The 27,287-nt window shown below is 40.9% G+C and overlaps 1 protein-coding gene across 5 annotated transcripts in view; it reads left to right on the top strand.

Moving 5' to 3' along the window:
- The window catches only part of NCAM1 (neural cell adhesion molecule 1), a 163,423-nt gene that overhangs the window by 114,554 nt on the left and 21,582 nt on the right, over positions 1 to 27,287 (top strand). For all 5 annotated transcript variants that reach the window (XM_064524219.1, XM_064524220.1, XM_064524221.1 and 2 more), the window contains 2 exons: positions 21,933 to 22,057; positions 25,179 to 25,359. In XM_064524219.1, coding sequence (XP_064380289.1) covers positions 21,933 to 22,057; positions 25,179 to 25,359 — 306 coding nt within the window. The remainder of the gene's footprint in view (positions 1 to 21,932; positions 22,058 to 25,178; positions 25,360 to 27,287) is intronic.

Raw genomic sequence — 27,287 nt, 5'->3', positions numbered from 1 at the left:
AAAAAAAAAAAAAGGGCAAAAAAAACTATACTAAATTTTAAAGTGCACATTTCTTCACCCTACCGGGGAAAATTCAAAATGAGTTGGAGAGGAGTCATAATGGATTTGATGGATGTATTTGTCAGTCAGGTTCAGTGTAACAATGTATGCTCCATAGCTTTGTTTCTTTCAGAGTTACGCAATGGCAGCAGAACAAACCTCTTTATCTAAGTGAGCATTACTTTCTATGTTAAAACATATCTGTGGGATGAACTGTTGTTATTCCAAAGATTGGATTGTCAAGCTCTGTGAAGCTGCTGTTGTATGCTTTGAGATTTCTGAAGCTGAAGTGAAAAAGATTGTTTTTACCTTAACTGCAGGATTTGAAGCATGCTTCAGCTATTTTTCCATAGCTTGTGATGTCATTCAAAAGCTTGGACTTGGTGCATAAATAACAGGATGAGGTTGGTTCAGAGTTCAGAGATGTGCCTCAAGGTGGATGAATGAGTTGACAGATGTATAGATAGAATTCCAAATTACAGTAGTTACAAAGCAGATAGTAAACTGGGAGATTTATCTTACCTGTTGTGTTTCCTGATATGCAGTATGCTGTCCAGAACTGTTCAAAGCCTATTAATTTCAGCAGCAGCAGTTTACCACTTAAGTTAATTGTGATTAGTATTATATCCATTAGGCAAATGGTTTGGCAGGCCATTCCGAATTGGACACTATCAATGATACATAAGGGAGATACTCATAAGCATTCGATCTCTGTGATGATCGGTGCAACAGGAAAAGGAAAACGGTCTAATTAAGTGGGGGGGGGCAGGGCAGAATATGAAAAACCTTGTTTCAGCCACATCTGCAGGTCTGTCTGTCAAGCCTCATGTTCATCAGTTGGGGACTGGTATGTGGTTTTGTGAAGAAGGAGGTTAAATCAAACCTATCTTCCAGAGCTTTTTGCTGTGTTTGTTTTTTTTTAATGTGGCAATTGCTGTTAGAATTCAGGTTGCAAAACCAAAATATACCTTTTGTGCTCATGGCATTATTTGAAACTGGTACAGAGTTAGCAATGCATATTTTCAGTCTAACATGGACAGCTACCCCTTCTGCTGAGTGATCACTAGATCAGCTGGAATTCTAGAAGACAGGACAAGGGAAATCTTGTGACAAAAGCAATACCGAAGGGGAGATGGCACAGAGAATATTTGATGGCCAACAGAATAAGGATTTTTTAATTGTGTGTAGGAGAGCACGTGAAGAAAACAGCCAAGTGTAGAGTCACAGAGAAAAGGGGATAAATTGCAATGAAGGATTGTTTGGAACATCCCATTAACTTCACAAAGAGGATTTTGTATAAAGGCCCCTGGGAGCGATGTTGAATGATTGCAAAGACTTGTTGTGGTGCAGAGTTGATCTCCCTACCAGGAAAAATCCAAGAAGAGTTGGATTTGGCAGCATGGGTGATGAGTAATTTGTCTTGGGATTGTGCTGACAGGGTAGATGGAATATGCTCTGAGCACTGAGCAACTTGGTAAATGAAGTTCCAGTAGGAGAGCTAAGTGATTTCAAAACATCTTGTCCTGCTGAGGTCAGGAAAAACATCCTGTGGTTCATGCTTTGCCAGTTCAGCCAAGCTGCCCTGACCATACACTGAATAATGCAGGATGATCGGTTGTAGCATACACTACTTCCCACGTACCAGTGTGCCCAAGTAATTGAAATGACTAATTCAAAAGAACGCCCTTAAAGAGCTGGTGAGCTTTAAGGAAGGCAGTTTAACAGACCCATGCAATCCCAAACTAATCTTCAAACATGCAAGAAGAGAACATTGATTCTTCTCAGCCTCTGAGATCCTGCAGCATGGTCTCTGCTTGTAGTGCCTCTGTCACACATCCCATCAAAGTAAGCATCGTGAGACAATTTCAAGAAAAAGGACGGTTTGGACAAGATTTCCTTAAAAGCATTGGACTGTGTTTTCTGCAAGGATTTACACTGGAAACTCAGTACTCTGGAAAGAGCATGTGAAGTATGTCTGATGAGATTGGCATGGAAAACCAGATTCTGAGTACCTTCCTCATACTGAGCAAGTGTCTTACAGAGAAAGCCTTGGAGAGAGCCAAAGAAGATACCCCTTCATATAAGTTTATGAGAGCTATGGCAAAGTACTTCAAAATAATAGCGATGCACACCATCACAGTCTGTTCTTTGAAAGTCAATACAGACCTACTTAATACGAAATACAGAGCAGGTTTTGGGGGGGACATTTGTAACTTCAGCAGCAAAAAAAAAAATTACAGAATAATAAAACATCTGAATGTTTTATCACTCTTTTCATCTTGGTGTTCTGAAAATACAATGACATTGAAACCTCTCAAAATGTTCATTGTGAACTGCTGGAATGAGTCAGCTAGACAGAGATAACCATGAAAGATGTGAGACCGCAGCACTTCGATGGCTTCTGGCTTGAGGGTTAGCTTAGCAATAAAGTTGATATCTGCAACCATGTCTTTATATGTAATGGGCTTAAAGAATTAAAGAGCAAACTATTTTTACTTGGATAGTGTAAAGAACTTCCAACCATGAGAAAACTTATTAGAAGTGTAGCAACACACAGAAGAAGAGCTGATTGCATCACAGGAAGTTCTGAGGTTCTGCAGCCATAATGCCAATGTTCTGGCTTTCTCAGTTGCTATGAGAAGAACCTTTTGGAATAGACTGTGGAAAGGACAGTACAATCCACAGAAATGGTGCACCCTGTTATATCTTTATTATAGATCACATGCTGGCACTCCCAGGCTGAATGCTAACATCCCTGGGACTCCGTAAGGATTCTTGGCAGGAGTCTGAGAAATACCAGCTTTCCTATAATGTTCAAAATAAACCTGTCTGACACAGTGAATGCTAGTCTCTGATAAAGATCAAGGATCACAGAGCAAAGGTGCCAGTGAGGACTGGGAGAATGTTCAAAGCTGCTTAGCAGGATCTGTTCATGTCTTTTTCCTTAGACTTTATCTATTTCCTGCTGAGCGAGGAACTGGGACCTAGTACACAGCTGGAATTACTGGCAGGATAGACAATCAGATGAAATGAGGATTTCTTAAAAACAGTTTTGATCTTGCCCACTGAATATCATGTAGGATCCCAAATGTCACCTGTGCACTGAGGAGCTTGGATTCTCTTGTTTAACTGCTAATGAGATCTGTATTATCACTTTACATTAGGAAGAACAGACTCTGGCGTCTAAGGATTAACCATAATATTTGATAAATGGGACACAGTACTATCTTAAAGGGCCGTATAAGAGAAGAGCCAGAGGAAGGGACATATTTAAAAATAACATGTGTGATCACTAATTTAGGTGCATTCCACTGCATTTCCACCAGCAGTCAGGACTTGTTACTCTAGTGCTAGTAACTTAGATGGAGCAAAACATTGACTTGGTGGCAGAACAGAAGACAACCACTGGCTGAAAACTCCCAAAATTGAATGAATAATTCATGGTTTGCATGTGTGTGCACTTACCTGATATCAGAATGTCACCAGACAGAAAATTTGCAATCTGCTTGATAAAGAAGGTACTGATTGCCATTTGAGCCGTCGGGGGGAAAGAAGATGGGAGACGGTATTGTTAAGATTTGTTACTAAATCTTTCCTTGATTTTTGAGCTGTTAACCTTTAGGGTTTAATTGCTTGTTACCTCTTAATTTGTTCTTTCACCAGGGATTATGAGTGAGAAGCTGATAAGGTGAGAAAATTCAGAAAAGAGAAAACCTTTGCTTTTGTTCAGCTAGTTAGATATTGATGCAATTTGGAAATCAGTCTTAGAAAGTTGCTCTGCCTTGTATGCATGAAAAGAATTGCACTTCAGTCATCTTTCGTAGCTTATTGAACTAAGTCCACAAGAACAGATAGGAACACTCTTCGCTGGCTAGTTTTGTTAACACATTTGAAGAATACAGGTCCATTCAGTGTTCTCCAAATAAGAGGTTATAGCTCTGTGGGTGGGTTGAGATCCCAGACAGTCTGCTCTGGTGGTGGGTTCTTCCATTCAGAAGAAAGGGTTTGTATTTAGAGAGCTGTCAGGCCTCAGCCTCAGGTCTGGCAAAGTACAAAGTTCTACATGAAGAGGCAGCATTTGTATTGCTTGATCTTCGTGTGCAGGGAGCTTTGATCTGACAAAATCTTACCAATTTACTCTTTGTATTCAATAATTTGGGAGCATTTAACAGGAGTTCATTCCCCTGCTCACATTCCTTTCTCTTTCTTTAGCAAGTGCTGCTGCACCCACCTCCTGTTTAGCAGAGAGTGAGTATGATGGAAAGAGGTTGTCTTTGTTCCACTTTGCGGTGCATGCATCCCCTCACTGGCTGTAGTGTAGTCTGCCTAACATCCTTGAGTGATTTCTTTCTTTCTTTCTCTCTCTCTCTTTTTTTCTTCTTTTTTCACTGAGGGAAAACTAAATCTTTTGGTAGAGGAGCTGCAGATAAGCACAGGTTTGATTTTCAAGACAGACAGAAAAGCCACAGACAGCTTCCAAATGCACTGGGCTGATGGAGAGAGAGATATCAAGATTCAGTGCAACCCTGCCCATGTCAAAGCTAGCAAATGCTTTGTTGACTGGCCTTTAGTATTAAGATTTTGTATCAGTTAGTGTTCCATTTTCAGGGACGTTTTATGGAATGTGCTCAGCTTCGGTGATGTGAGGCTACATTTCCTGAAATCACCTTGGCACAACAAACAAGAAAAGAGTTTAGCTTTTCAGCTAAATAGAGGGGGGGTACTGAAGTGAATGACTTGTGTCTCCCTAAGCCTGTTGCCAAGTCACTTTTTTTTTTTTTTTTTAACTGCATAATCAGATTTAAGCTGCAAACTGTGCAAGGGTCTCTTGCTCTCCCCACATGTCAGCAGGACTGATGGCAGCATGGATGAGGAAAAGGGATTAACCAAAGACATCTGATTTACCCCACTCTGCAGCTGTAGTGTTTCTCTGCCCAATCCAGAAGATATCACAAGTCTTTTATCTTTGAGGATGTTACATACTGTAGTAGAGAAATCCCTTATAGTCGTCTCAGTTATGCTGCATTCTCCCTATGGCTTTTGGAAATATTTATATTCACTCTTCTTTGTCCTTCTCTCCTGATAACCCTAGAATTTGATGCTCCTACAGTCTACCTTTCTTCTTGGGAGTGGAGTGCTTAGTAGTATTCCTAAGGGGCTTTCAGCCTATTACCTTCTCTCACAAATACCTTATTTCTCTTTGTTTTAGTACTTTCGCTAATGCGTGTCTGTCTTTTTTTTTTTTTTTTTTTTTTTTTTTTTTTTTTTTTGACAAAACAAAGGAACAGTCATCTTTCTTTTTCCAATTCTGCTCCCTGTTTCTTTTGTAAAAGTACTGGCTAACAAGAAAGGAAAGGAGATTATGAATGCACAGTACAGAGGAGTTTATCTGGTGGCCATGCACAAGTTAGCAGAAGTGAGGACATTGTCTTAAAGCTAAACAGGTGCATATAGTGCTTGCCTTTTGAAAACCCTAGTCTCAGTGTCCATCTATGTGAATAGAAAGAGAAGTTCAGGGTTTTGGTCTTTTCTTGGTATCGTTCATATCTAGTTTGTGACCAGAGCAGTACAAAAAGTGGGTTCCAACTCCCTGAAAGTCTGCCAAAGATAACCAAGAGGTTTTCTTTGGCTCCTGTTATAAGTTACTCATGGAACAAGGGTAATCAACTGAAATCCAAGGATGTATCTTCCCCTACATAATGAACACCCAGTAATAGGGGGTGAAGTAGCCCATCAAAAAGGGTGCTCAATCCTTGTTGGACTGTAAGGTCTTTTTCCCTTGTTCTCTCTGACCGTGTCCAGGCCCCAGTTCATGGAGGTGAGGAAGAACTGTGTATCAGGAGGGTAAGTTCTCAATATTCCTTGCTCCTGCCTCTTTTGTAGCTGGGCCTAGCTAGAGATGGGATGCTGCTCTAGAGGGTCTCCTAGAAATTGCTGTACTTACCTGGCTAGTAACAGGTTCCATGTGAACCTAAGTTGTTGTTTGGGACAAAATTAGGCAAAAATGCTGCAGCTGTTCCTGAGATTAGATTTAGAGCTTTAAAATGCTGAAGGATGAAAATATTGGTGAGGACTGTTGGAGGGCCAGCTTACTGCAGGAACCATAGAGGTCAGGCTTACTTCTCTGTGACCTCGGAGGGGTCTGCATTAGGTGGCAGAACTCTCCCCATGGAGAGGAGTTGTAAAATACTAGCAGCACAGTGCAGTTTTTGTCAGCTCTTCAGGTAATACACATCTGGCACAGAGATTCATTATTCATTATTCTCACTCCCTCCTCATTAGACCTCCTCCCTGTTTTCCTTCCTACAGCCCCTATCCCCATCTCTCTGAGTTTATTTTCATGCTACTTTTACATGTCCTATCTATCTTTCATGTTTCCATAGCAACTCAGCCTCTTACTGAATCCGAAAGCACAGAGCCACCAAGTGAGTAGATGGGAACTGCTCCCCATTGGTCCTGAGTGCTACTTGTTATGCTGTAGCCCTTCTATTGAGGCAATTAAAGCACTATGCCATGTTATTTTGATGTCTGTTAACCTAACAATCTGGCAGTAATGGATTGTGCGAGCATGTAGGCGTTAAGAATCTGGCATGGTACTACTCTTCCTCCTCCTCCTGTTGTCTTACCAAGCATGTGGTACCAACTGTTAGAAGAAACATGGAAGGAAAAAAAAATGGAAAGAAAAAGAATTTCAGTGATTGTTTCCAAAAAGAACATTTTCCTTGCTTGTTTTTCATCAGTGATTTTAGATTTAAAGCTGCCTTCAGAAAAGGGCCATGGACTAGATACCTTGCTGATATCCTGCCCAGCCCTATTTTCTGTGAATTGAGAGAGTGAGATACAGTTGATATTGGAGCTGCAATGTTGAAAGAAGATGCAAATGAAGACCGTAATGAGGAGGTAGAATATCTTACAGGAGAAAGGACTGCAGGGAAAAGGGAGTGTATTATTACCCCATCTTACCAATGATGACCTCTCTGTATTAAAAGACTGGTTCAAGATTTCACAAGAAGTCTGTAGCTGAACTGGAAATTGGATTCAAATTGCTTTAATTACTGCTCAGTACTGGTTGGTTAGATGGCTGTTTCTAGTGGGACTGAGTCAAATAAGCAGATGCTTCCATGCTGGTCCTGAGTAGTCCAAGAAAAAAATAGCTAAAAAATGCATCAGTTGATCTGTAGGAAAAAGAACCATGTTGAAATGTCTGTTTTAGGCTAGATGTTCAGAGTTCAGTGGCACAGCTTTCTGACACACTGGGGGGTCTCTCAAATGTATAATTTTAATCCCTACCTCTAGGAGATTTATAATAGATTGCATGTCATGCACAAACCAAGCAAATTATCTGCAACACAGTCCTGGAAGATGAAGCAAAACACTTCAGCAAGACGTAGGCTTACCTGCACATGCATGTGTTTTGTACAACTAATCACTGCTAGGAACCCAAATTTTTGTCTTTTGATTAGCGGTAATACAATGTGTGTGTTTGTGTGAGTACGGTCTTTGAGATAAGGCTGTGTTTACTTCCAGTGGGTTAGAAGATGGATCATCACCTAACCAGAAAATACTAAAAGCATGAAGTCTGTGATTCTGTCAGGATCTGGGATGGAGTGGGGGCGTTTAGCACAATTATTACTAAAACAGTATTGCACACTCCGTGATCATACGTATCACATGAAATGTCCCTTTATCTGCCCGTGACCACAGTGAGCATTTTCCTTCTTGCAGTATTTTTCATGTATACGTCATGCAGAATCTTAATTCCTGACACTTCTGAAGTGGCAGTGATTGTGTACTGCTGAGGACAACTTTTCATTCTACCCACACTTTGGGGGTGGGGTGGAGAGGGAAGAGGGAAAGAAAAAGATGACAATAAGCAGTTCTACTAATACTTCTTATTTCATTCTTTCTTTAGGAAGTAGGGACTCCATTATGCCTGTTCACATGTGGGGCTAGGAGATAGCTTTGCTTGTGAGATAAAATGTTGTTTCATGTTTTGTGCAGCATTCTTTGTTCATTGAAAAAGAATGGGCCTTTTTACCCGGAAAAGATATTAAAAGCTAGTTCACGATAAACATTTTCCACACACTTTATTTATTTATTTTTTAAGTTGTAAACCTCTCTGGTTTTACCTGCATCAAAGCTCAGGTTTTTATACTGAATGGAAGCAGATTTGGCCTTGCACTGACTCATTGTTGTTTGTATGTATAATCTGTTTATGTGAATAGTAGATGCATTTGTTCCTATGCTAAGCTGTTCTGCAGCATATTAATGTGCTACATTCAACAGCAGGAAATTGGCACTGGGCAGGATGCCCTTAGAACTTGTCATCATTTAATTATGGATGACACTGCTGAGTGAGCTTGTGTGTCACCCAAACCTAACCTCAGTGGGTAAGTGAATGAAACCAGGAGCAAGTAGGAATTAGGGGAACTGCTGCATAGCATCATGAAAAATTGAACAGTAGATCTAATCAAAACCTAATGAAGCTGAAGAGTGTTTCTTCACCGACTTTAGTGAGTTTTGACTTTGATATGTGATTAATAGCATATGGGAGAAGATGTCCAGAATCATGTAAGGAGTTTAGGAACATGGACCTCATTTGACTTAATCATCTTAGCTGTTCAGATAAATAGTTCTGTACAAGTGGCTTAATGGAGCTTATTTTCTTACAGCTCTCTCTATTGTGGATTATTTTGCCTAGCAGTATGTTTGAGGTCACATCAGAATATTTTTTTCAGTTGAGGTACTAATTTGGTTCTTTTCCTGTATCTAGCCTCCTGTTTTTCTGGAAATTATAGGGACTTCTGTCCTATCTATTAGAAACTGGGGAATAGGTTCAAAAGTTGAAGGATGAGGGAGGTTGAGGACACTGAGCAAGAGACATGCAGATGGAAAACCAAGTAAGATTTTTCTATGATATCCCTTACTGTATCTTGCACTGCGCACCCAGTCAACTCACAGTAAGTTGCAGTCTTGGAGAAAGGTTGCATGGGAATCCCATAGAGGTGGTAACTCTTTTTGCTATGGAATTTCTTTCTGCAAGAAATGGGGCTGGCCACTAAGAGTTTGTCATCTATGGCGGAAATGCTGGAGGTAGCCTATTTACATAAAAAGAAAAGCTCTGAAAATTTTCATAGCAGTTGTTCGTTAATTCATTTGTCTCTCACATTCCTTTACCTCTGCCCCTCCTCCCCATCATTTCACTCATTCCAGATTTGCCAGAAAGTAAGTACAGATGTGTACGTTCTCTGCCACTGCTTGAGGCTGACCAGAATCCAAGATCCACTCCTGCGGTGCCTCAAGGCAAACAGTGTTGGGGTTACTGCCCTCATAGGAATGTAATGTACACAGACAACTCTAGTCTAAAATCTAGTTAGCAAGTGAGGCTGAGGGGATCGGAGAAGACTGCATCTCTCCTTTTCGTTGTTTTGTTTAAATATGGTCTGCAAGTAAGCTGGTCAGTTGCCCATATCTCTCAATAAGCCCTGATAGTAACAGTAGCTATAAAAGACATTTTTATCAGGTTCCTCGGCCAATAATCCTGAGAGACAGGTTTGACTGTGAAAGTCCTCCTGCTTTCAGATTACCACAGTATGTACTGCCTGGGAGTAGAAGCTGATGTGTATTATGACCACATTCCTCTTGCAAGCTCTGAGGCAATCAATGTTCTGACTACCTGACTTTGGCCCATGTATGTATGATGAATTTCAAGATTATAGACTAAAGATAATGTTTCTAAAACTCTTCAGTGTCTTAGAAGCCTCATCCAAATTGGCTTTTAGTCAGATTTGTACTGCAGATTTTGCCCTTGATCTTTAACTAAAGCTTTCACTGGGGAGGAAATGATCTCAAAGGCAGCCTCTCTTGTCCATCTTTAAGCTTTCTCATATCTTTGTAGCCTACAAGGTTTAATATCCTCCTTCATGGTGCACCTGCCTGGGGTTCCATGAGCCTGCGCTGATAACTAGACAGGGTAGTTTGAATGCTTAGATACAGCAAACATTTTACATTTTGTACTATCACATCTTTTCCGAATGATGGCATACATAATTTTCTCAGGTACAAGCACCTCATTTGAATTCTCATTTACACCAAGTTGACAGGGAAGTGCCAGAGCAGAGTAAAGTAGTAAGATGAGACAGAAGAACTGTCCTGAAAAATGCACGTTATAAGGTAGATGGTAATTTAGGAAGGGAAGCAGTGCATGGAGTGGGTGGTATCCTCCAGTCCAGCAACTGCTTGTTTTACATTGGGCTATCATTCAGTCTGTCCACTTTCTCACCTCCTTCAATAGTAGCTGTGTCTTTCTCATGCCATCTTTGTCATTAGCTTTCAGTGCAAAACTCCTCATTCCTCTCCTCTTTGACAGAGCATCCCCTGGCACACATTAAATCATTGGTGTAATACATTGTGCATGACTCATTCCGTATTCTTGAATCTTCAGGCTGAACATGTTGGATGGAGCTCATGCACTTTTAGTGGTAACTGTTAGTCTGACCAAATCCTGGGGCAGCTCTTTGGTTAATAGCTCTGTCCTTGGAAATGTTTACATGCAGTAGATTTTCACATTTCTCAGTCATTACTATTGTTAATTTTCAGGAGGATGTTTGTTTCTGCAGAAAGGAGAATACATCAGAATGAAATACCACGATTCATCCTCATTGAACTGTGTGGGCTATAATTTGGACCACTTCACCTCTGGTGCCTGGACTATTTCTGAATAACATGTTTTCCCTTTTTCTTTCAACAGTCTTGTATCCAACAGTCTTGTGGAGTCCTTCAGCTGTCCAAGTTCTGGGGCACAGTCCTTCTCCACAATAATTTTTGTTTCTTTCTTGACTTGGTATTAATAAGCAGTGATGCAGCTGTGCCTAACACTCATGGGGTCATAACTCAGTGCTTTCTATGGTTTAATAGTCTTATATTTCTAGGCAATTTTACTGTCTCCCCAGTGTTTCTGATATATACTGGCTAATTTAATTTTGTTTCTGTTTTATTTAGTCTGTAATTCTGTTGTTGGTTTTTCCCTTGCCCATTGTTTACATCAGTTTTTTAATTTTTTTGTATTTTCCATGTGACCTCCTCCACTTTCCTTTCAACCAATCATGTGCGTGCGTATCATGTGACTTTGTCATGTGGCTTGCATGGTGCTGATGATGTCGTCCACGCTGGTGAACAGAAGGTAACATACTTTGTTCTGATTGGTTGACTACATCTGGGGGGAGGATCCCCTCTGCCCAGCAATGAGGGACCTCCAAATTCTGTCGCTCCAAAAGCCTTCTACAAGCCGTTGGAGAAATTGCTCACCACTGTCTGCATGTGACAAACTAAACTCCACTCTCCTGTACTGAGCTTGAAGGATCCTTAAACTTGGAAAAAACAAAACTAATGTGGCTCAATCGTTTGCTTCTTTCATTGCCAGAATCCTACAGTCAGTGCCCTAGTAATGATCTAAAACTCTGTCTGCCCTTAAAACTAATGGCAAAAATCCTTTCACCTTTTAAGGGATCAGTGTGCTAACTTCAGACTGCTAATCCATGGGAAATTATGCAAACGATACTCAGATGATATAAATCACCATGTTTTCTGTTGCTTTAGCAACATTTTTACCTTTCCTTTGCTAATTCAGTTCCTGTAAATGTTTTCTTTTCACACCTATACATTTTTAGTAGCCTATCAAAAGGATCAGAAAATCCTTATCTCTGAAACTTAGTCATTGGTAGGCACGTCCCATTGTGGTTTAAGAAAGAAATTTCTGTAGCATGAGTAAAACTTAAACATAGCTAGAGTGGGAATTGTGTTTTTATGAAGTAATACATATACTGACATACTCAGAGTATATGATGGGAAGCAACATTTCATACTATTTGCATCAGAAGTACTGTTACACATCTCTTGCCAGAGCATCTCATTCCTCCCACACAGTATCTGTTAGAGCCAGGCAACGGAATTAATCAAGATCTGAAATCACTTTAACAGTAACAGTCATAGTAGCCGGTGAACTCCAGGCAGTCAAGAAGCAAAAGATTGACCCTTGCATCTTATGGAGATGAGACTACTCTCCAGGTAAAGCTTGTGGTAGTGAAAAAAATTTCTATAACAGTGATTTTTGAAAATTCACTTAATATTCTGTGCATACCCTAAAGAGAGGGGAAAGCCCCTGCTTGTTTTGCTTCCGCAAGTAAACAAATCATTTTGAAACCCAGAAAGGAACTAGCTTTTTTTCAATCTGTTAATTCTAAAATCACCTTCTTGTCTTGTATCACTGCCAGGAAAGGATTTGGGCTGGGTTTTGCCAGGAAAAACGAAACTAACACCAGTAACCTTCCCACATGACTGCATGCACAGAAGCAGCCCCTCTTCCCCGGGTCTCTCCCTCTCTGAAAGCTGATTGGGTGACATCCAGGAGGACTGAAGACTTGGCTGTCTCGTTTTGCATGTCCTTTTGTTTTTGTTTCTTATTTTTGGTTGTTGATGTTTGCTTCTCTCGTGTGCATTCTGAAGCGTCTCTTCCTATCTCTCACACCCTTGTGTATTTACCACTCGTGGAGACTTTGCATAGGTGTGGCTTATGTTTGTTTCAAACTGTGACACTAGGTCACAATCTAGTCCTGTTTACACGGTGGTCAAAGACTGCGGAAATCAGCTGCTCCCTTGTTCACATATTGCAGAAATTACCGTAGACTGATGGCAATTGTATTTTCAAAGCATAGCGAGGATGCAGGATCTTTTTCAGCAGCGGAGCTGCTTTTCAAAGAGCCGGCAACTGAAACATGTTTGCTGGGTGGAAGGGATAAAGAGGTGTGATAAAACGTCTCCGTCATCTGCACCACTATCGCTACTGGAGCTCAGCATGCATTCAGTGTCCTGGGACTAGGGAAAAGTCTCTGTTGCTCTCCCATATTCTCTTCCCTCCTCATTTGAAGTTTTCACTGCAGCTGTATCCAGCTCTGGTACGTGTGGCTATCTGAAAAACAGGTGTCTAAAAACCGCCAGCTTCTTGTAAAATCTCAACCAAATGAGTCTAGTATTAGATCAAGGAAACACTTTGTTAAACAAAAAATAAACAACTATGAAAAGGATACGAGGAAGCATTTACCGCTTGCTTGTGGCAGGAGATCGCTGGTGCTAATGGCTTAGCAAGAGTGGATAAAAAAACAATTTGAAAACAAAATGGCTCAGACTTGTCCTCAGCTACCCTCATGTTATGTGTAGGATCTAACATGTAGCGATGCAGGCTTCAAGAGCCTCAGGATGGTTCTTCATCTCAAATACAGTTGGTCGCATTCATTATAGGTTACATTTGAAGCACAAAGAATGGATCACTGAGAGAAGCATAGGATCATCAGTGGTGTACCCTGACAGGGCAGTGTCATTATAAATAACTCTTCACTTGAGGTGCATGCACTATCTCTGTATTCTCAGCAGGGCAAAACATTGGCTTCTGTCCTTCTGAAAGTTACAAACTTGGTTGCTGGAAGAGACCATGCAGCAAGGCTTATGGATTACTTCTGGGATCTGCACTGCAATCCAATATATAGTGAAAACAGACAGCTCTTACAAAGTAGCAGTCAGGTAGCCCTCATGGAAGGCAGCAAAATGATTGTGCTGCTTCCTAGAAATATAAGAACTACAAGGCTGAAGCCACCTAGTCCCACTGTCTTGTGTCTAGAAGTTTCTGTCCTGTAATCTGGTAGTAGGCAAACCAGCGTAGCAGGAGTCTTTCCTGATGTCATTATTCTTTCAGGATAAGCCAGCAGGAGGAGGGTGGTGGGAGATCTGGACAGATGAGCAGTGAGGAGTTGGAGTCTGTTTTTCTCATGCAGCTGCTCTTGGTCATAAAAGATAAAGAAAAGAGAGATAATAGAAAAAACAAGCCCCCAGAGCCACAGATGATATGAGAGCGGAAGCAGAACTGTTTTCCCAAAAGGCACCAGTGAGATTTAAAGCTAGCTTATTCACAGCTGATCAGTTCTGGGCAATGGCAGGATGACATCTTTGGAAGACCCTTCATAGAGCAAATCAGGTGCCTTTCAAAATATAGGCCTTCATGAGCTTTCTTGAATTGGGCTCCGGAGAGAAAGATTGGTCAAAAATAGTTTAAGTTGGGAAAAACGGGCATTGTACCATGCACATCTATTAGCTCTTCTCAGAGGTAAAGCGCCTGTTTGCTTTACTTTAATTCTCTTTGCTGAAGCAAGTCCCATAGGTGAAATTTAAATCCAGTGAAAGTGGTCTCCCTCTAGCGAAGTCTGTAAAGTAGCTGGAATCTGTAAACTTTAGTCTCTGAGTGAAATCCTTCCCATTTCTCAAGGAAAGTAAAGTGTGGGGATGAATATTTAAGTTGCTTGATTCCTCCCACCTTCCAGTAGGCTCCACTTGCCATTACTAGGTACTCCCACTGCTGTGCTGAGTAAGGGCCACTGTACCTTTACAGGACAGTGCATAGTCAGAGGACCATGTGAGGTGTGATCTGGCTCAAACAGGATTACTCAACATTATCACACCGTATAGTGAAAGCATAAGATCCTGCATCCCTCCTTATGCAGCAGAGCGGATTCTAAGCAGGTTGGTGTTTGTAAAATGATTTTTCAGAGGAAGTCTGACGTGCTTGGAGTTCTGTGCTCTCAGTGACTTGACTAGCATCATCGCAGGGGAGATTCTTTAAGGATTCCAGATTGTATGGCTGGAATATGCAGATTTCTGCAATATGTCTTGTGGCTCAGTGTAAATGGGAGACCCCCAGGCATGTAACACTCCTTTGTAATGCACTTTTGCCTTTTCAGCTCCCTTCCTGCAGGGAGGATGCATGTTCTGTGCGCATGAGTTCCTTCTCTAACATGACAACCTTTTCTCTTCAGCTACTGACACTTTGACTTATGATAGGAATGCTGGTTCTGCTGGACTAAACTTCTACTAAACTTCTTCCTCCTTTGATTGAAATTACTTACTAACTCATTTTTACTTTACAGCCCTATATCTGGATTACATCTGCCTGTTTAAGAGAAATGCTATGTATTTATGGAGAGAAAACTGTAAAATACTCTTTACTAAGGTCTGCACTGCCACACCTGCTGGATTTCAGGAATGGTCTGTGTTCTCTGTTTGGGGGAGTATTTCTGGGAGCAGAAGTGCATTTAAACTGTCAGAAAAGAAAGAATCAGAAGCTAGAAACTAGACAAATTAAAAGTGGAAAAGAGGGTAATTAATCACTCGAATAGCTGTGTGCAAGGTACAGTAGCTTCTCTAACATTTGGATTCTTCTTATCTAGAATGAATATCCTTCTAAAGGATGTTCATTCACATATTAGTCTTGGTGCTGGATCACTGGAAAAATTGTTCTGGCCTGTGCTAGAGAAGGGGTCAAACTCCATAATTACAGTGTTCCCTTAGCACTTTAAGATCTATTTATCTATTAATAATTATCTTTCTGTTGAGATGAGGATGTGAAAAAGTACCAAGGAGATATTGATCTTGTACCTTTTAGGTATAACTGAAACAAGTCTGCCAGATATATAGCAACATGAGGACACAGTTGAGCACTGCTGCTCATGAATATTTTGGGCATGTAGAGTGGCTCAGTGTCTAGCAAAATAAGTAGCCAAGAATGCCCCCCAGTTGTTATTGGGACTCATTTCTTCTGTGAAAAAGGGAGAATAGGACATTCACTTCTGCTTTTATTTAATTATTGGCTAGTAGTCTTGATGCAGTTATTTCAGTAATAGCTTCTTCAGCTTGAAGCAACTCAGTGATTTCAATCAGTAACCTTCATGGTGATATTTTCTTTTAGGATGGGGTAAAGAAAGGAAGAAAGATAACTGCTTGGTTGATCTGGTGTTTTCAGGCTGTCCAGGCAAAGTGACTCTGCTCCTTCAAAACTCTTTTGTTTCCATCTAATTTTCAGTCTGTGATGGCATTCACCTTCTTAACATTCATAATTCCAGGAGCAGCCAAGCCTGGAAAGAGATTTTCAAATATGCAGCCCTGATAAGCTGTCAGTAAAGATTAAAATATATCCCTTCATCAAATTTGGTCATCAGTTAATCGTGAAATTCTCCGTCCTTTCCTGTGACGTGAATGCAGTTGGCCCTGTGTTCTGCGAATCTATGTTCTGTGAATCAGGACAACTCCAAGGGAGTGCAAAACACCTCCAACACAAATACAAAAGCCTGTTCCTATGTGCCATCTACTTCAAAGTGCATCAGAGATCCGTGCAGGAGCAGCTCCATGGTCACCCTGAAAACATTACATTTGTGTTTTCAAGGTTCTGTCACTGAGGAAGCTGTTGCAGGGTGGAATAAAGCTCTTGAGTGTCCACTCCTGCTGTCTTAGGAATCTTGTGATGAGGATGTAGGCAGATGCAAGGGATTGGAAAGAAAAAATTACAGTGGAAGAAAGCAGCATTCAGTCTCTATATCTTTAAGAAAATATACTACATTGTGAAGCACCAGCATATGTCTCTCATGTCAAAGAACATTGTGTATCCATGGGATTGTAATTACCTTTTTGAAGCACCTGGTATGTTAGCCTGAGCATGTGTTAGCCTGCAAGGAAATTGAACTAGTCTTAAATTACTGTTTCAGTCTAGACCTTGCGTCTTTCTCATTGATGTTTCACAAAAAAAAGTTTGATTTCCTTTTGGGGGGGTGGGGGTGGGAGGGAGAAGAGCTTGGGCTTGAAACTACTTCCAAAGATCAGTGTTTAAAGACACTGAAAGATTAACGTTCCTCTGGTATATCAAAACTGCACGTGCTTTCCATTAGCATCTGAATGCAAATCCAGACAGAGTGGATATAGAATTGAGAATGTTTCTTGGATTGAAAGGAGCTCCCGTAAATTCCTACGGCTGAAGTTAGCTGCTAGAGTGCATAGTTCGTCTTAGTATTTAACTACAGGCTTATTATTTCCTTTCACTTTTAGAATAACACAACAGAACAAAGTATTAGAAGGTTTTACTCTAGGCAGTGGACCCAGCTTTTAAGGCACAAATTTCAGTGTCCTGGTCTTGTTTTCCTTTTGGTATGTTCAGGCTTTTAAGTTGCGAATGTTGTGAATGTTACCGTTTCAGTGTCTTGGTCTTGTTCTCATTTGGATACGTTCAGAATTGGGTCATCACTTAATTGCATTTTGCCACACTTTGGATTACCTGTCAGCATGTGTTCAAGAAAGGCCATTGACCAAATCAGAAGTAGTACCGCAAGTGAAGATAGAGGTGCTTTAGCAGAACCGTAGATTGCTTTCAACTAGAATGGTGAAGTGTGTATGCAACATTAGCAGACCTGTACAACAGTTTGGAGCTGCAAAGATTTGGGAAGCGTATTTGGATTCAGGGTGCACAGCAAAACAGAGCACGGGCATGATCTATTGTACGTTCTGTATTTAAGTTTTCTTTGGTCAGCTCTGAAACACCCTCTTAAATTCTCCTAAATACTCCTAAAATGCTCAATATCTGTATAACTATGGTTGAACAGAGCTGTTGGGAATTTTGTCATTATCATTCTACCACTTTAGTTGTTACATAAAATAACCTGTAAGAATTAGGAGCATGTAATGAGACCAGACAGCAGAGTGTAATTAAACTCAGGAGTTTGCTGGAAGTGCTGCCTGCTGACTGCAGCTGATTTGTAATCTTTAATTTACAAATAATTGCAGGGTTGATTTTGCTAAAATTATCCATAAAGAAATTGAGCAGAATAGCCTTCAGAGACGAAAGAACATGCTGCATATTTAAGAATAATCCCACTGAACAAAAAATGGATCATGGGACTGTAGGAGTTTCCGGGCGCTAACAAGTGCCACAGCCTTGCAGACTAAATCTTCCATACCCATCGTTTCAAGACAGCTTTGTTCATTCACACCAGTTAGCATAAGGCCCCGTGGAAAAATTCAAGAGTTCATAACTAAAGAGAGGCAAGTTAATGGCATCACAAAATGTACCTTGTTAATTTGCAGCCTGATTTTCATTGTTTATAACGATAGATTGCAGCAGGTAAGTAGCAGGAGCCCAGCAGTACATTTTGCTAAAAGTTTGGCTGCTTTTGCTATACTAGATCATGCTGTATCGCTTGTGTTACATTTTTGTTGAGAAAGCAAAGAGGAAATAGCATTTGGAGTGAATGTTATGCCTTGTGCTAACTAGTAATGAAAGAAAATAGATATGGTCTAGTGCCCATTCATTGGAAACATCTCTCCTGATTTTATTGGCTGTGAGTAAAGCCATTTCAGAGGTTCTGCTGTGTCATTTTATGTGGCAGGATTTTCATTTAGATCTGCCTATTTATTTTCTAATTTTTACCATAATCCCTTTAAGAAGTACTTTCATACAAGTGTTGGCCCAGGTTCCATCTAAATTGCTGGGAGTTGCTAGGGAGGAGTTTTCTTCCATTTTCAGAACAGTGCAGACTTGTCAAATTTGCAGTAACCAGTGACTGAAGGACGAGTCACATTCTTGATCCTTTTTCATTGCTCTGCCAACAGCCAGCAGGAGCTGAAATACTGCACAGCGGTCACAGTCAAAAGTACATCAATAGGAGCAAGTGGCAAAGACAAATGGAAATCCTTTTGAGTAGCCAGGGTGGAAACGGTGTGCAAAGTCCTCATCCTTGCAAACACTAGAGTGAATTATAGAGAGGATTCAGAATAGTTAACAGGTTGAAATCTTCAGTGCAAGAATGTTTAAGTAATGAGAATGAGAGAAGGGACATTTTGGAGATGAGTCTGATAATGTGACACTATACTAAAATAGAATGCTTGTTCCAGTCACTTTTCTGTGGCAGATGTACTGTAAAGTGGATCTGTTGCTCCCAGTGTCCTCAAATGGGTACCTTCCCGAACACATCCCAGTCTTACTGACTGAGGGTATAAATTACAGGAGCATATAAATTACAGGAATACTGAACAACAACTTAACAGGCAAAGCAGATGATCACTGGCAGGACTTCTAAGGTAGCTTCAGAGCACTGGTCTGTGCCTTTGCTGTGTCCTGGGCCTTGCTCACATACTCTCTGAGGGATGGTGGCTCTTCATGATAGATGAAGTCATTTGTTTTCCTGAAAAGTGGCTTTGGTTCTGGCAGTTAGTCCTACAGCACAGGGTGTTGGAGCTGCTTAGATACCTGAAAATGTAGATAGGCTCTTAGTAGTGTTTCTAAAACTGTCCAGGTATTTAACACCCACTGAGTGGCTCCCAAGTAAATTGCTCAGTTTGCAAGTACAAATGACATTGTTGGGTGGTTTGTTTTTTCTGGATCTCGACTTCACGATCTGAAATGGGACAGTCCTAGCTTAGTTCTTTAGTGATGAATTTTCAGAAAGGAAGTGCTAATGAAACATGAGTGCTTTAGAGAGAAATGCTGGTATTTACCACAGAGGGAAAATGGAATGAACTAGGACCTTGTTGGGCCACCTTTATTTATTTATTTATTTATTTATTATTTTAGGTATATTTTTTGCCGGTATTTTAGAAGTCCCACTTTGACCACTGCTTTTCAGACATAGACTTTCCTAGTAAGAAAACTACACTGGACATGCAGTATTGAGTATGAGAAAGAAGTCATTGCTTATCCTGTCCTAGTAACGTGGATTCAGGAAGCAGAGTGGAGTAAAACAAAGGAGATGGAGTTAAACATGTAGTTTTCTGCCCATCTGTTTTGAGAAAAATCCTAGTGAGTGAGATTTCTGATTTTACAGACCAAATGTTCAGTGTAAAAGCACTAGTGATCACAAGTCTGTACTGCAGGAGAGTTTGTTCTTTCTGACTGTTTGCCCCTATCACTGATTTGCCTCATTGCCTCTCTGTAGGTACCCTTTATGAGCCCTGCTCGTGAACATACTCCTGTTCCCATGGGAGTTTGTGTGTTGTGTCGTTTGGCTTCTACTGAGTGCCAAACAAAAGTGAGTCCCCAGAGGGGAGAGGATAATGCCCCCATTTTCCTTCCCTCGACAGCTGCAAGGAGAAGGCAGCATGAGCTGTGGTCAACACTCCTCATTGGAAAGGCTACTCTGAACTTACTGTGATGAGTTTGAGCTGACATAAGGGTATAAATCTACATAAAACATGGCTGTCAGGACAGTGAAAAATATCTCTGCCCACCAGTTTTGAAACAGGCGATGATAGATTTGTCTCACACCTGTTCATTTGGACTGATGGCAGTCAACAACGTAGTACCGTTGTCTGCTTTATTTCCCCAAATGTGTTTATTAGATAGACAAATATATTCTTACAGGAAATACCTTCAGTGGTCTTAGTGGTTTGTTGTGGTAGTGCTTATATGCATCATTATTGATAAAAGTGTACTGCTGGCTTCTCTCTGCACTTTTGTTGGTTTCGGGTATGTATGTGCTTAAAAAAGAAGATCATGTTTCTGAGTCAGGAAGGGCAGCCAAAATAACAGCTAAAATGGTCAAAAATCTTAAGCAATTTTAAAGCCCAGAATCAATGGCTTAAGCGCTTAGGTTATATCACAGAGACAATATTAAATAAACCAGAAGTACTATAAAAAAAACCTAGCAAGTTTTTCAGCAAGATTAACAATGAATTTTGTAAAGTCTTACTAATTTTCACTGGCATTTAAGCTCTTTGGACATTTCAGAGCTTTAGAAATATAATTTGAAGTCCAGTCTCAGAGGAGCATTGGCATGGAGGAACCTGTATCTTGCCTTTCCATAAAATGGAGCAAAGCAAGCACCCCAGCTCTGACAGAAGGTTAGCAGAATCTGAGCTCTTTTGTGATCTGTCATTTTTGAAAAGGGAGAGAAGCACTCCTTTACCATTTAAGTCCTTTGCTAATTTAATGTATATGTTGTTGGGTGGGGGTTGTTTGGTTGATTGGTTTCTTTTTTCACAAAAACAGATAAACAGGTAATAATTCCTCTTCCACAGTGAGTTCACAGGCTATCAAAGCACTTTGGGAACAGCTGATCCTTGGGGTAATATGGAAGAGGAAGTAGAAAGCATATGTCTTCAGTAATCTGCTGCAGTATTTCTGAAAGGAAGCTTTGTAATTACGTAAACAGGGCGTAGATTTGACTTTTGTTAAAGGAAGTGTAGTAAAAGTGCAAGAAGGAAGTACTCAGGCTGAGGAGTGGGGAACCATCTTCTGCAGTTCATCTGTGGAGGATATGGGGGAACGGGCTGGAAAATGGCAGTTCCTAGAGACTCCGGTTGGACAGGGTGTGGTTGTAAGTGAGCAAGCCCTGGAGGAGAGAGAAATCTCTGTTCTTTGCTGATGTCAGGAATGCAAATTGGGAAATGATGGTTTGTTTCTTTTAGAAATGGTTATTACAGAAGCATGAAGGGATCTAGTTCTCTGCAGCCTGTATTCATTGCAGTTAGTTACACCAGTGCAAACTGAGCAAAAACGTGCACGGTTGTGATTCAGTGCCATTTTTCACACCCATTTAAGTGACCGCAACAGTGAATCTCTGATCAAAGGATTGTAAAACCTAAACAGAACTAAGTGCAAACACAGGTCTGTGTAACAAATATCATGTTCCTTTTTAATGGTGCTCCTTTCATCAACATTTCACAGAAGCAGACTGCCTGTTTCCCATGTACTGACTTGACATTTTCCTGATATTTCACATCAGCATTTTAGAATAGAAACAATGAAGAGTGGTTTGTTGCTCCAAGGCATCCTTGGGGTCCTTTCTGCTTAGCCTCTGACTCCATTTAGGTATGCACAAAAATGAAAAGAAAGTTGCCAAATGCTAAAAACACTTGTGTCTCACAAATACTTATGTCCCTAGACATGCGCAATATACTTTGTGCCTGAGTCAGAGTGGAGCTGATATGCTGGTGGCTGAATCTAATGAAGCATTCTTACTGGTTTTGATTAGTACTTCTTTCCTAATGAAATTTTTGAGCAATTAAACATGAATCCACCACTATTTCAGGGGAACCCAGCGCACCCAAACTGGAAGGTCAGATGGGAGAAGACGGAAACTCCATTAAAGTGAATGTTATCAAGCAGGATGATGGTGGCTCCCCAATTAGACATTATCTGATCAAATACAAAGCTGTAAGTATGTCTGACACTCAAGCCTGATTTCTGTTTAGCCTACTCGGTACTCAAGCTTCATCATTCAGGCAACTACCACAGCAGACAACCCTAAAGCTACGAACGTACAGGTAGATCAGTACAAGAAAATATGCCAAGCAGATGAGATGGTCATCGATACGATAAGAGATATAACATGCAAAGGAGCAACATCCAAAATCTTTTGTCTGGTTTTCTTTTGATTTTTTATTTTGACTTTGATTATGAAAGATTATTTTTCCATGCTAAGTGCCTCCAGCAGAACTGTGGGCATGTGGCAATTACTTGTACTTAGTATAATTCCACTTCATATACTTACGAAACAGGATTGCCAGCAACAATTTAAATAGCTTGGGACCAAAGGCTCATAACGTGGAGCATTGCTTGTCTTCAAACACATATCTAACCACAACTCTTTATGTAGCATTCAGACTGCCATATTTTATTGCATAATGGATGTTTCAGCACTAAATTATTCTGCAGGTTATTGAATAAGAGATTCAATGTATTTAGTAGAGACTCAGATAAGGTAAGAGTGTCCATATCTGTAGCCATATGGAAGATGCTATTTGAAGCAATTCTCTTTTAGGCCTAACTAAACTAGATCTCATTGGCTATGTAAATTGTGAATTGCCAAGGATTGCAAAACACATGGTTCTCTGATTGAACAAAATATCCAGCACTGGTCTAGGGCAAGAATTTCCATTTAATGAGCAGCTAGTATTGCTGTAAGCTAAACACACCTGGTTTTGTGTTAGATGGTATTTGATTTTGTTCCTACCACAGGAAATAAATGACCACTCAGTCAGAGAGATTGCTTAGCACATCCTTGAGGAGTATGACCTTGGCAGAGTGTCGTTGAAAATCCAGAGATACTTAGAGCAGGAGGAAGAATTGTGAGAAATTACTGAAATTTCTGAAGCTTTATTCTATTGTCTGTATACTTTGTCTCAGTATTAATACATCTGGGGGCAGCTCAGCTGCACCAGTGATTCTGTGGTAAGACATAAAAGCTTCCCAGCTATTAAGAAAGCAGGACTCTTGTGACTGGGTCTGGTAGGTGTGCTCCTTAATTAGTTCTGTATTGGCTATTAGGTAGTGATTTCCTTATATATTGCAAATGAACAATCCTTAAAGTCACAGAGCAAACTTTACACTGTTGTCTAGAAATCACAAGAGTATTCCTTACCACTGTTTTGTGCTTTTCAGGTTACTCAGAGCTCCTCAGGAAGGGGAGAGTCTCTAGAATTTCTAAAGGGCAATTGAGTGTGATGGAATCATAAACTCTAGTGGAGATGGAAAAGCATGTTAGTGCATTCCAATCCCATCTAGAATTCTGGGAGACTGTCTAGGTTCAGACCACCTGAACCTTCAAAAGTTTCACTGACACAGAGTGTCAGATATTTGTAGCTATGTTAATTGTGGTATAACTGCAAAGGTACAGAAAATAGCTTCTCTTTGCTCTGTCAGAGGTTATGTGCAGCAAGCATTGTTCTTCATCGAGTCTTTCCTCTCTCTTTTTTATGACAAGTTCACAGAGATCATACATAGGCAAAGATTTTGCAGGAAGAAGAATGTGCAGTGGGATTAACTGTTTCTCTTCTCCAGTGACTAGATATACGTTTGTTAAGGAGGGTGTTTCTCTGGTGTAACATTTTGCCCAATTATATTTGTTGTTCTTCAGTGTCAGGGCTCTAAAGGTAGGAATGCTACAAGTTTTTTATGATCTGGAATCCTTCCAAAGGGTGGGTGGTTGTCCTTGCAGGAGATACCTCATTGTGCAGACAAAATGTATAGGACTGATGGAGGATTTCCTGGGTGTAAGTCTGCAGCACGAGTTATGCAGAAAGCTAGATCAGGTAAGATGGCTGTAGACGTCCAATCTGTCCTGAAAAAGTATCAAGAAACTCTTTGGGTTTTTTCCCTTGACCTCATTTGCTATCACATGCTGCCATGACAGTTCTGTTTTGAACTTGCCTCTCTCTTCTTGATTTCTTTGCACGTAGTTCCCACCATAGGCATCACCAGGCCCTCTCTTGCTGGCCCATGTATTGGTGGATAGTCATAGCTGCCCAGCTAGACAGAGTTGTGCACAAAGTAGCTTCCTTTTCTCAAGGAACAGGCTGAAATATTGCTGTAAATAGCTGGCTTAGGTGCAGAGATTTTTCATGGGAACAGTTTTTCCTGAAGTAGTAAATGAGTATTAGGAGGAGACAGTATCTTCTTTTATAGTTCCGTTCTTGCATATATATATATACAGCCCATGGGCATGCAGTGAGGTTTCTTGGAAGCACATACTTCAGAAACCTGTTTCTAATAGGCTCTTGAGGAACCATGATACCAAACCTTGTCCTGGTCTTGCCCAAACGTTGTCAGGGATGTGGTAGCATAACCCTGCTGTTACCAGCTCAGTAGTAACAAGATGAGCTGCATGCCTAGAGCATTTCAGGTTGCCTTTCATTCTGCAGGAGCTAAGGAAGGGAAGCCTTTATCCAGAAAACAGAAGCTGCCTATTCTCTCAGGATATCTTGGCAGTAGCTTTTTCAGATTCATCTGAGTGATTTGGACATCTGGATTCCCTGAAATTGAAGTAGGACTTAACAAAGTTATTAATGGTAGGTACTTTCTAAAATCTCTCTTAAAGCGACAGGATAGTATATTTGTGGTAAGCTAGGCCAGACCACTGTCATGAAATAAATCTCTGTCCCTGAAGTGGTTTAAATTTGACATATTAAGGCCTGAGAAAACATTCTTAAAGTGCTTTGCAGAGCAGAGACATACAGAAATTGCAGCTTTTTCCCTTTGAAAGCAGTCTGGTGATGTGGCAAAGATGAGAGGAAGAATAGATTTCTTCAGGCTTGATGATGCTGCAGGAGACAGGACTGTGAGCAGGAAAGAGGCTGCTTCAGTATTGGTTTTCTTCTCCCCTTCAGCTATCAGCAAATAAGTTTAGCATCCCTGAATTAGCAAAGAAACATTTGCCTGTGTAAAAGCCCCCACCACTTTTCCATCCGTTACTTCACTGTCACCCTAATCTCAAAGCTGACTACTAAGGTTGTACTGTATGTTTTGCATCCCTGCCTGCCCTCTCCCTGTTCTGCAGAAGCATTCTTCAGAATGGAAACCAGAGATCAGACTTCCCTCTGGCAGTGACCATGTCATGCTCAAGTCCCTGGATTGGAATGCAGAGTACGAGGTTTATGTGATAGCTGAAAACCAGCAAGGGAAGTCCAAACCAGCTCACTATGCTTTCCGAACTTCTGCTCAGCCTACTGTCATCCCAGGTATGGTGGTCATTAGCTTTACCATTGTTTTCTGCTTCCAATTAATGCAACAGTGCTGCATCCCTTAATGTGCCTGAGTAAATCCAGACAACTTGCTTGCTTAAAGCCATTATCATAACTGGTTACCCATCCAAAGCTTAGTTTTGCCATGTACATACCTGTATTATAGTCCATGTTACAGTATGTACAGCTTTACAAGTGCACTGATAAGAGTGCTACATGCCAAATCTTGTCTGACTGTTCACAAGGAATGCTGGCTCTTTGTATCGTGGTGGCAGGATTGCCCAATGAGAAAAGCAGCAGGCAGAAAATGCTTTCTGAAAACAGAAAGTAGGCTTTCCAGTTCAAACCAAAGCAAAAAAAAGAACACTCAGATCTCTGATGTGATGCTTTTCACAATGCAGGTTTCCCTTCCAAGCCTGCTTTGTGCTTGCTTACAGTTCATTTGTCCATCTGGTTCAGTCTTTGGAGGAATAAAGGCTTAAGGATGTTGCTAGAGGTTGGAAAGAGGAGTTTAAGATGTTTCTGTGAAGGGTTTTTGCTGAATGAAATGGAGATCAATTTAAAGTAATTTAAAAACAGCCTTGTTTTAACACTGGATAGTCCATTAGCGAAAAATAACCAAATTGCATCAATATCTTGCTGGAAGCTGTTGTTTCGGACAGACATCACCTATTAGGGCTCTCTCCTTAAAAAGTGAGGCAGAAGCAGAATGCTGTGAAAAACAAAATTTGAAAACTGGTGAGTTGGTCAGCCAGCATAGTAAGTCCTCCCTACCCAGCCAGAATTAAGCATATACATGCCAAGATTGGTGTTGATGGCCCATATTGAAGGGAATGATTTGATTTCATTCTGTCCTCTAGATTCTTAACTGCAAGTCTCACATTTTTCATCGAAACAGCTGAAATGTTTTCTTAGTCTTTCCCTTGCACTGAAATATCAATCCTTGGTCTGCCTCTGCTCCCCCCTGCATTCCTTCCTTCTTTCCTCTCTGAAGGATGAAGCCGAGGACTTGTGCTGTATGCATGTTGAAACTCCACTTGATTAAGTCAAATAGCATTATTAAGCATACAAAGAGTGACCTAGATGCTTGGGCATGAAAATATGTATGGCAGGGAGGGGGAGGGAGATGGGGCACAAGAGAGTTTGAGATGTGTGTTTTAACGAGGCTCTCGTCCTGGATGGAAGGACACCGAGTAACACATTAAACAACTTAAAATCTGATTTGCATTTTCAACAGCTCTAATACTTACTACTGTCACATATTTGAAGGACAGCTGTGACTGATGTGGTGGGGGTGGGAAGGTAGGGGTAGTTTGGCAAAGCATTCCTTAAGGATTTTTCAGAGCTGAGCAGTCAAAGGCAGTGGGCTGGGAACAGCAGAAAGTTGGTTCCTTTGCACAGTTATGTATCACCCCAGGGAAAAATGACAAGTACTGGTCACCCTGGGAGTGTGGGCAGCCAGTACTAATTTCCTGTGCAGGTATTCTCTCTTAGCCTTTCTTACATGCTCCACTGGGATGCCAAGATGTACCTGGGACAGCTGGGATGTTTTGCACAGGTATATTAGTGATCTGTGAGAGCTGTGTTTCCTCCAAAATACAGTGTGTTCATGCAGTAGTCCATAGCAATGGGAGGAGCAGTGAGCCCAGACTCCACTGAGCCTTTTAAATGCAGCAGTAACATGGGCAAGGACTCTCTAAATGAATGTAGGGATGAAAAATGCCCATTTTGGTCCCATGGGTGTAATTTCTTTGGCCTCCCTGTAATTATTCCACACTTACTCTGGTGTGAAACACAGGAGGAATCAGGATTTGAGGCTGCCATTTTAAATGCTGCACTTTGAAATGCTGGTAGCGGTATTAAATGGCCCCAGGGGAGCACTTTGAAAAGCAGCCCTTTTTTCAGAGTGAAAGTTTCCTGCAGGG

Source organism: Dromaius novaehollandiae, chromosome 21 (genome assembly GCF_036370855.1).
Source record: "Dromaius novaehollandiae isolate bDroNov1 chromosome 21, bDroNov1.hap1, whole genome shotgun sequence".
In the NCBI taxonomy this organism is placed as follows: domain Eukaryota; kingdom Metazoa; phylum Chordata; class Aves; order Casuariiformes; family Dromaiidae; genus Dromaius; species Dromaius novaehollandiae.
The sequence above is the reverse complement of the archived record's forward strand: the minus strand, read 5'-3'. Positions and strand labels throughout refer to the sequence as shown.